General features: G+C 56.8%; 1 protein-coding gene across 1 annotated transcript; it reads left to right on the top strand.

The window, feature by feature from the left end:
- The first annotated feature begins 163 nt into the window (after window positions 1-163).
- RAD51 (RAD51 recombinase) lies at window positions 164-7615 on the top strand. Its single transcript, XM_063397750.1, has 10 exons — window positions 164-214; window positions 1068-1178; window positions 1582-1719; window positions 2121-2238; window positions 2799-2890; window positions 3560-3654; window positions 4491-4604; window positions 4904-5033; window positions 6272-6393; window positions 6662-7615. Exons 2-10 carry the CDS (start codon window positions 1092-1094, stop codon window positions 6783-6785), a joined length of 1020 nt encoding a protein of 339 aa, XP_063253820.1. The 5' UTR covers window positions 164-214; window positions 1068-1091; the 3' UTR covers window positions 6786-7615.
- The last annotated feature ends 2572 nt before the right edge of the window (window positions 7616-10187 follow it).

The raw sequence follows: 10187 nt of genomic DNA, 5'->3' as shown, positions 1-10187 counted from the left end.
AGAAACTAAAAAAGGAAGACAAGAAGGAGAGAGGAAGGAAAGGGAATTAAAGGCCAGGCTGCGGTGCCCCGGGCACCGATCCCGCTCCCGGTGCCGCTTCCCGCGCTCCCCTTGAAGGCGCCGCGGGGGGGGCGGGGCCGCGCCTGCGCGCGCGCGCGGCCCGGGTCACGTGAGGCGGCGGCGGGAGCGCCCGAACGGCCGGAGCGGGGCCGCGGTGAGGGACGGGCACGGGAACGGGAACGGGAATGGGAACGGGGATGGGGATGGACACGGGGATGGACACGGGGATGGACACGGGGATGGACACGGGCTGAGGCGGGCGGGACGGGCCCGGGACCCCCCGACGCCTCTCGGGCCGCCCTCCCCGGTGCCCCCCCTGAGTGGCCGCGGGAGGCTGAGGGGCGTTGGCGGGGGAGGGCCGGGAAGGCCTCAGCTGTGGGGAACCGTGAGGGGCGCTGAACAAAGGGCCGGAGTGGGGAATCCAAGGAGTTCCGGATCGCTCGTGGTACCTGGGAGGTGCTGCTGGCGGGGCCCCCCGGTAAAGCTGGAATGGTGGAATGCTAGAATGGCCATGAAGCTCCAGCCATGAACCTTCCGCTGTCCCAGGTTGCTCCAAGCCCCGTCCAACCTGGCCTTGGTCACTTCTAGGATGGGACAGCCACAGCTTCTCTGTGCCAAAGCCTCAGCACCCTCACAGGGAAGAATTTCTTCCCAGTACTCAATGTAAATTTCCCCTCTGTCAGTTTGAATCCGTTCCCCCTTGTCCTGTCGTTACATTATTCAAATTGTGTGTTATATTCCAAGTGTGTGAATTCCCTTGTAACCTTCAGCTCCTGCCTGCCACCTGCTCAGCCATCCCAGGGCTGGTGCAGATCCTCTGCAGGGTCTTCCAGCCCTTTCCAAGGTGTTTGTGGCAGTGCCGAGGGCAAGATCTGGAGCACAGCCCAGCCCCAACATCAGGGGCCAGTTCAGAGGACTTTTCCAGCTTTGATAACTCCCTGATTCGGGTTCATGGACCACATAACTTACTGCTGAAAGGGAACACTGAAGTGTTTGGTTCCTTCCAGGGCGTGTCCTGGGCCCTCTCCACCATGGCCATGCAGATGCAGCTGGAGGCCAGCGCAGACACATCAGCAGAGGAGGAGAGCTTTGGGCCACAGCTCATATCCAGGTTGGAGGTAGGTGAGGAGTTACCTCTGGAGGAAGTTTTCCACAGATGCACTCGCTGCTCTTTTTCCTAGAATGGAGTCCTGTGATGGTTTGGGTTGGAAGGGACCTTAAAAGCTCATCCCGTTCCATTCCCTGCCATGGGCAGGGACACCTTTCACCATCCCAGGTTGCTCCCAGCCCTGTCCCTTCTGGACTTGAGCATTTCCAGGCCCTCCACCACAGCCTCACCACCTCCACAGGAGAGAATTCCTTACTAATATCCAACCTAAACCTTCTTCTTTAAAAGCCAGGTGAAACTGAAATCTCTGTTGCTAAACTCTTATTTGTGTTCTGTTAAAAAAAACCCCAACCAACCAAAAAACCCAGAAATATCCCAAAATACCAACACGTGTCACTTTTCCTCCCTCCCAGCAATGTGGCATAAATGCCAATGATGTGAAGAAGCTGGAAGAGGCTGGATTTCACACAGTGGAGGCTGTGGCCTACGCACCAAAGAAGGAGCTGCTGAACATTAAAGGCATCAGTGAAGCCAAAGCTGACAAAATCTTGGTAAGGATGTTCTGGGACTTTAACCCAAGGTATTCCACAGGTTTGTTTCTGCTGGCTGGAAGCGTTGTGTTGAATTTGGAAGGTCTCCAAAGGGTGATTAGAGGTGTGACATGAATTGTGATGGGAAAAGGCAAAATGCAACAAAACTGAACTGAGCTGAACTGAACTGAACTGGTGGGGAATAAGGTGGGGATATTTCCATAAAACACAAAAAAGGGATGTTGGAGCTTTTTCTTGGAGCAGAATTTCAGTTCTGTTCAGAGCTACCAACTAGTTCAAGGTCTGTGAAATGTTCATGAAATGATACAGGCACCTCTCCACCAGGCAGGAAATATTAATTACTGGGGGAATAACGAACGGCATGAACTCCCCTGGCACTACTCTCTTGGGTTTTCCCTCAGGCTGAGGCAGCCAAGCTGGTTCCCATGGGCTTCACCACGGCCACAGAATTCCACCAACGGCGGTCAGAGATCATCCAGATCACCACTGGCTCCAAAGAGCTGGATAAGCTGCTTCAAGGTCTGCATTTTATTATTTCTCTTTCCTGCTTCGCCTCAGTTACTGGGGTGGGGTTTTCCCACCTGTGGGATCCTTGCACAGAACCACGTAAGGCAAGTCCTGGCTGGATGAAAAACCTCTAGGACTGCTCTTGAATAATTGCTTTTATTTTAGAAGCCGCAGAAATAGCTTTTAGACCTTTTAGTCATGATGAAAGACCCAGAGCTGTCCATTTTTGGATGTTTCTGGTTTATTTAATCCCATGAGGCATTTAGGGAAAACAAAAGCAGGCATCACCATCTCCCCATTCCTCTGGTAATCCAGAAATGAAAACAAGTCATTTCAGCTCTTCAGTATCTTCAAAAAGACCCGTGAACTTCCTAAGCACAGCATGATCAAACCTCATGATGACAAGCAGTTTTCCCTCTTAGCTTTGAAACTTTCCGCCAAATTCAGTGTTTACCTATGTCTCTATAAATGTAATATTTTATATGTGAGATAGATCCATAGATCAACAGATTATACATGTACATTAAACTTCTAGGTTTTATTAATAATTATTATTGTTATTTTCCCTTCAGGAGGAATAGAAACAGGGTCCATAACAGAGTTGTTTGGGGAATTCCGTACTGGGAAGACGCAGCTGTGTCACACCCTGGCCGTCACCTGTCAGGTGGGGGCTTCACCTTTTTACAACCCCATAGTCAGACCCCACAGCCCTGGGATATTTGCTAATTTGGCTAATTTCTTTGACTTTCTAAGCGTTTATTACTGTCTGGAGGTTGCTGCTCCATAAAATATTAGAGGCTTGGACTTAATGTGATCATTCAGTTGACTCCCTAAGCTTCCCAGCTCCTCTGAGCACCTCTTGTCTGGTGTAGAGTCATGGAATGCTGGAATGGTTCAGGTGGGAAGGGACCTTAAAGCCCATCCAGTTCCATGGGCAGGGACACCTTCCACCATCCCAGCTTGCTCCAAGCCCCGTCCAGCTTGGCCTTGGACACTTCCAGGGATCCAGGGGCAGCCACAGCTTCTCTGGGCAACCTGTGACAGGGCCTCAGCACCCTCTCAGGGAAGAATTTCTTCCCAATATCCCATCTATCCGTGCCCTGTGTTAGTGAGAAACCATTCCCCCTTGTCCTGGCACTCCAGGGTGACAGGTGCTCCACAAGGAAGGTGTCAGTGATGGGAACCACAGATCTTTCCTCTCACTTTTCCCAGCTAAGTGGGACTTCAATCACAGTAACCTGGGATATTATTTATTGTGTGAGCTCAGTGAGGGCATGTGGCAATATCTGCTGTATTTATGATACTTTATTCCCTGTTTTTCCTTCTCCTTCAGCTCCCCATAGACCGCGGGGGCGGCGAGGGAAAAGCCATGTACATCGACACGGAGGGGACCTTCCGCCCAGAGCGGCTCCTGGCCGTGGCTGAAAGGTCTGTGAGTGGAAGACAGCAATAGATGGACTCACTGCTCAGTTGGAAAACGTTTTCCACAGGTCCTGGAGGTTGATTTGGCACCTTTGGAAAGCTCTGGTGTTGCTGTTCCTCTTCTGTTCCTGCCCCACAGCTCTCATGTCATTGTCCCTCGGCAGGAGATGATTTCCCTCTTTTGCTACTGCAAGGGACTGGGAGCTTCCCAAGCAGCTGGGGACAGGACTGGCTGGATGCTGTTAGCTCTTTCTGAATGGCATTTGATCTAATCCTGCTGGCTTCTCCCGCAGCAAGGACTGTTCTCACATTCCCTGCTCTCACTGCTCCCACCAGCCAAGCAAAGGGGAGGAAGTGAAATTATGTTTGCAGCAAGCACAGGTGTGTCTGTGCTGGCTGTGTACAGAGTGTCCTTGGAATTGTGGAATCCTTCAGGCGGAGCCCTGGGAGATCTTTGTGCCCAACCGTTCCCCGGTGCTGCTGAGCCCATCACTGGCCCATGTCCCCAGGTGCCACATGCACATGGCTTTAAATCCCTGCAGGGAGGAATCATCCTCCACCACTGCCCTGGGCAGCTGTGCCAGGGCTGGACAACCTTTCCTCTGAGAGACTTCCCAGTATCCAGCCTAAACCTCCCCTGGTATCACGTGAGGTTATTTCCTCTTACCCATTTCAAATGGTTCCAATCATTCCGTTCTCTTTTCATCACCACGGGTTGTATTTTTTCCATCTGTTTTTATCACTGCTGGGGATCTGGGTTTTTTTTGGCCAAGCTCCTGGCTAACTGCTATGGATGAAGTTGTCACTCGTGGTTCATCCCTTTATTTTCCCTGATTTTGCAGGTATGGCCTGTCTGGCAGCGATGTCCTGGACAACGTGGCCTACGCTCGGGGCTTTAACACCGACCACCAGACCCAGCTGCTGTACCAGGCCTCGGCCATGATGGCTGAGTCACGGTAATCACACTGATTTAATAGGATTTGTTCCCACATGGGATGAGCCTTTGGCTTCTCCAGGGAGCCAGCTTGCCCTGTGGGCAGTCAGGTGTCCTCAGCACATCTCGCTGCTGGAATTCTGGCTGCCAGCAGCTGATGTGGCTGTACAAACACTGGGAATTCACGGTTCCTCAGTTCCTGAGGAGCAACTTGGAAGCTCAGTGTAGAACTGTGGTTAGAAATAGTGCTGGTGATTCCCAGGCTTCCAGGAGAGCTGCTCAGGCAGTTTGGGATGGGAACTGAGGCCTGCCCTTCCGCAGGTACGCGCTGCTGATTGTGGACAGCGCCACGGCCCTGTACCGCACGGATTACTCAGGAAGGGGGGAGCTCTCCGCCAGGCAGATGCACCTGGCCCGGTTCCTGCGGATGCTGCTGCGCCTGGCGGACGAGGTGAGCACGGGCTGGGCCTCATGTCACGGGTGGGTGCTGGCCAAACGCCAGGCGTCCACAAAAGCCACTCACTCACCCTCCTCTGCAACTGGGCAGAGGAGAGAGAATGTAGTGAAGGGTTTGTGAGTTGGGGTAAGGACTGGGAGAGGACACTCATTGATTACCATCAAGGGAAAAGCAGGCTTAACTTAGAGGTTTGAAGTGATTTCATTGCTAACAGAGTAGAGCAGGATAATGAGAAGTAAAATAAGCTCTTAAAGACACCTTACCCCCACTTCTCCCTCCTTCCCAGCTGTACTTCCTATGCCAGTGCTGCAGTGAGATGGGAATGGGGTGTTGGGGCAGTTTATCCACCCAAGGCTCCCACTGCTGAGGAAGAGGAGTCCTTCCCCTGCTGTGCTGTGGGGTCCCTCCCATAGGAGACAGTTCTCCACAAACTCCTCTGATGTGGCTCCTGTGAACTGCTGCAATGTGGCTCCATCCCACAGGCAACAGTGCCCCTCAGACTGCTGCGGTGTGGGTCACTCTCCCACAGGGTCAGTCCTTCAAGGACAGGCTGCTCCAGCCTGGCAGCAGGGCCCCTCTCCCCTGGATTTGCCACTAGATCACAGCCTCCTCCAGGCATCCACCTGCTCCACGGGCTGTGGGTGGAGCTCTGCATCCCCTGCGGACCTGCATGGGCTGCATGGTCCTCACCACAGCCTGCAGAGGAATCTCAACTCTGGCATCTGGAGCACCTCTCCCCCTGCTCCTTCACTGCCCTTGGTGTCTGCATCTTGTTCTCCTCACATTCTCACTGCTGCTCTCTAGCTGGAATTGAAGCTGCACCACAAGTTTTGTTTTGATTTCTCCTTAACTCTGTTACCACAGAGGCGTTACCACCATTTCTAATGGGCACAGCCTTGGCCAGCAGCATGTCCCTCTTGGAGCCATCCTGGGATTGGCTCAGCCAGACATGGTGGAAGCTTCCAGCAGCTTCTCACAGAAGACACCTCTGTGCTCCCTGGCTACCAAATCCTGGCCGTACAAACCCAATACAGCTGCCAAAGTAAAACTCATCAATTTTCTTACAAACTCCAGCGATTTGGTCCCAAGGGCTTTGTCTCCACCTCAGCTCCCATTGTTTTGGAGAGGCTGGATCCCAAAGTTAGGGACACCGGAGGTGCCCCTGTGTCCTTTTCCCTGCTTTTCTGTTCTGACTGTGGGAAATAATTGGGTTTGGGTTGTTTCTCCTGCAGTTCGGCGTGGCTGTCGTCATCACGAACCAGGTGGTGGCACAGGTGGACGGAGCTGCCATGTTCGCTGCAGATCCCAAAAAGCCCATCGGAGGCAACATCATCGCTCATGCTTCCACCACCAGGTGAGGCAAGAGGTGGTCACATCCCAGGAGCCTGGGTTGGGAATGTTTCAGGAAATTGTCTGAGTAGCTTTTACTTCTGGGGTTTCTGTAGTCTATCCATGGCAGGCCCAGCCTGTGCTTCAGCTCAGTGCTGCTCTGGGCCCTCAGTCCACAGGGAAATGAGCATCTCAGGCAGTTCATACAGCCTTGTGTAATGCTTTATGGATTAGGATGGTTTTCTGGGAGTAGGCTGTCCGTGCTGAGCTGTTTCCTTCCCTCTCCCTGTCAGGCTGTACCTGCGGAAAGGGCGAGGTGAGACCAGGATCTGTAAAATCTACGACTCTCCGTGTCTCCCTGAGGCTGAAGCCATGTTTGCCATCAACGCTGATGGAGTGGGAGACGCTAAAGACTGAGAACTCCTTTTCCTCCCCTGAATCCCAAGACTCTGTGTCTGTCAGAGGCTCCTTTCTTGGTGGCACCTTAGGGATACTTCCCAAGGCAGCGGGCAGAGGAAGCTGTGGTGTGTCAGCGTGAGAAGCATCAGGACACACAGAGCACAGCCGGAGCTGTTGGGAAGAGATCTCCCTCTGCTGCAGGCACAGATGAGGTCCCTGTGCTTCCTTGGTGACATTCCCAGAGGACCATACCCTGCGTGTTTCCCTCTATCCCACCGTAGACACGATGCAGCTGAATCTTGGTGCCCACAGTTGGGAACTTGGCGAATTGGAAGCAAAGCTGAAGGGTTTGTCCACTAAGAGGAGTGGTGATGTATAAAGCAAAGCAGAGGCTATTCCACACGAGGGATTTGAGATTGGTGATGGTCCCAATCCAGAATCTTTCTGTTCATTTTCTTTTGGCTGCTGCAGCCTGCTGGGCTGGGGGAGCTGTTCCTTTACATTTCCGTTTCATTTTCTGTAATTTTGCTCATTCTCGTGGAAATCTGCTTTTAATAAAAAGGCTCCTGAGGATATTGATGACGCCCCAGGTTCCTGGCATTCCCAGGTGTTCAGACCAAGGATTGTTCTGGCTGGCAGAAGCTGCACCAATCTCCCGGGAATCTCAGTCTGGGTTTCCTTTGCTCCCAGTTCTCCTCAGTTTGGGGGTGCAGTGCAGCCCTGCCCTGTGGATCTCCTAGAGGAGTTTTGGGGTTAAAAAGATGATTTTCTATTCTGCAATATTTCTCTAGAACTTGATTAAAAAGAATAAAACTGTATCAATGTGGTTTTAATTGGTTCATTTGCACTGGTTAATTAAAGCAGATCATTGAGAAGGGGCTTGAGCAGCCCTTGGTTGGAGCTAGCAGCTCTTTTTTATTGTCTCTTTATTTGAATTTCTTAATTATTTCTTACACAATTACTGCAATTAAGAGACACAGTGAGGAGGAAGCATTGCTGCCCTGCTGGACTGGGAAATCCAAGTGCAGTTCCCTGGAGAGGTTGAGGGGATGGGGAGCTGAGCCTCAGGCTGGGTTTTGCAGCAGGAATTGGGTGAGGAGGGGAGAGGGGGATCCCCCAAACCTGGTTAAAGCCGGTTCTGCTGGGTTTGGGTGCCCCCACCCCAAAAAAGGATCCCGGTTCAAGGGGACTTGAGGAAGCAGCGGGATGTGCTGGGGGGGCTGTGCTGGAACCCCCAACCCCTGTTCAGGGATGGTGTGCAGGGACAGGGACAGGGACACGGCAGAGGGGCTGTGCTGGGACCCCCAAATTCCAGCCAGGAGCGCTGGGAAGTGTCAGCTCCATGGGGACACGGCAGAGGGGCTGTGCTGGGACCCCCAAATTCCAGCCAGGGACGCTGAACACTGCCAGACCTTTGGGACACTGCCTGATCAGGAGATTTCCCATTGTTTTCTCTCATGCTCAGCACCTGGCATTTCCTTGGAGTCCCACAGGCTGAAAATCCCATGGGAACAGCTGGAATCCCAGCCGATCACACAAGCCAGTCCGGGACACTAAGCGAGCTGTTCCATACATTTATTTTTCCCGATGCGTTTTAATTTAGAGCAGAACGTTGCCCGCCCCTCCCACCCACCCCGACCCCCATTCTTTAATTTTGGGGTTTCTCTATGAGAAACCTGCCTACGCTGGATAACAATTCCAAAAGGTTCCTCGGCGCTGCGGGGACCGGCGGGGTTTGGAGCGTTCCGGGGCCTTGGCGGGACCGCGCCCGGAGCCCCGGGGGAGCCGCAGCCGGAGCCGGAGCGGCAGCGCCGGACTCCGCCCCAGGGCCCGTCCCGGAGCGGCTCCTCCCGCCAGCGGCGATCCCGGTCCCCATCCCAGCCCCAATCCCGCCCCGGTCCTCCGGGCCCGGGACCCCCAGCGGACACGGGCGGGACCCGGACCCGAAGCCCGATGCCGGTGCCGGTGGCAGCCCCGGTTCGGCCCAGGTGAGAGGGGCGGGGCCGGGAGCGATGGCCCCGCCCCCATCCCGGGCAGGGCGGGGCGGGGCCCAGGGCGGAGCCGGCGCTCGGTGAGGCGGGGCCGAGGCGGTTCCAGGGGCGGTCCCGGGGCGGGGCCGGGGCGGCTCCAGGGGCGGTCCCGGGGCGGGGCCGAGGCGGTTCCAGGGGCGGTCCCGGGGCGGGGCCGGGGCGGTTCCAGGGGCGGTCCCGGGGCGGGGCCGAGGCGGCTCCAGGGGCGGGGCCGAGGCGGCTCCAGGGGCGGGGCCGAGGCGGCTCCAGGGGCGGGGCCCGGGCCCGGCTCAGGTGCGCGGGGCCCCAGCGCGGCTGCGCGGGGCGGGGCCGAGGGGATTTAAGCCCCGGAAGTCACCTCTGCCGCCATTTGCTCACTCGGAGCTCGGTGCGGGAAGAGCTCCGTGTCCGCGCTCCCCAGATGGGGCGCGGGGGCTTCGGCCTCCCCTCCTGTTCCCCTCTCTACCCCTCCTTCCTTCTCCCCGTCTCCTCTACTTTCTCCTCCTTTCCCCCTCTTCCCTCTCTCCCCCAAATTCTCCCCGCTTTTCGCCCCAAACCTCCCACACTCCTTCATCTCCTATCCCTACCCCGCTACCCCCGTCTGTTCCCTCTCTCCCCCTCCTGTCTCCTGTCTTCTTCTCCCCCTCGTCTGGCCTTTCCCTTCCCTCCGCACCCCGGTCCTCTCTCTCTACCGCCTCATCCCCCCTCTCTCCCCGTCCACCCCTCTCTCTCTTTCTCCCGCAGCCGCGGGGCTCGGGGTGCCGGAGAATAAAGCCCAAAGGGCCGGAGCCGGCGCCCCCTGCCCCCGCTGGAGCCCCGCACGGGGCGGTTCTGAAGGAGCGCCCGACACCGCCGGGGCTCCGGCTGCCCCCACCGCAGTGGGGGCTCCCCAGGGGGGTCGGGGCTGGGGGTCAGGGACGGCCCCTCCTCGGGGGGGGGGGGTCCTGGGGGAGGGTTTAGGGAGGGCCCCCTCTGGAAGGGGGGGTCCCTGGGGGGGGGGGTAGGGAGGAAGGGCCCCCTCGCTAGGAGGGGGTCCCTGGGGGGGGGTCGGGGCGGGCCCCCTCCCGAGGGGGGGGCCCGGGGGAGGGGGCGGGGCGGAGGGGGGACTTTCCCCCCTCCGGTCCCCGCTCTCTCCTCCGGGCCCCCTCCTCCGGACGGGGCTGGGCCCGGCCCCCTCCCCGGGACCCCCTCCTCCGGACCGGGGCCCGGGGGGGGGGGGGGGGTGGGGGGGAAGCAGAGGGGGTCACGTCACTCTGAACCGTGAGCACACACAAAAAAAAAAAAAATCACCGCACAAACGAACGGCCCCTCCCGTCCGGCCCCACCCGCCCCCCTCCCCCCGGGCCCCGGTCCGGAGGAGGGGGTCCCGGGGAGGGGGCCGGGCCGAGTCCCGTCCGGAGGAGGGGCCCGG

The sequence above is a fragment of the Prinia subflava genome, chromosome 5 (assembly GCF_021018805.1).
Source record: "Prinia subflava isolate CZ2003 ecotype Zambia chromosome 5, Cam_Psub_1.2, whole genome shotgun sequence".
NCBI classification, from domain to species: Eukaryota; Metazoa; Chordata; class Aves; order Passeriformes; family Cisticolidae; genus Prinia; species Prinia subflava.
Note: the sequence above shows the minus strand (reverse complement) of the source record. Positions and strands in the feature narration are given on the sequence as shown.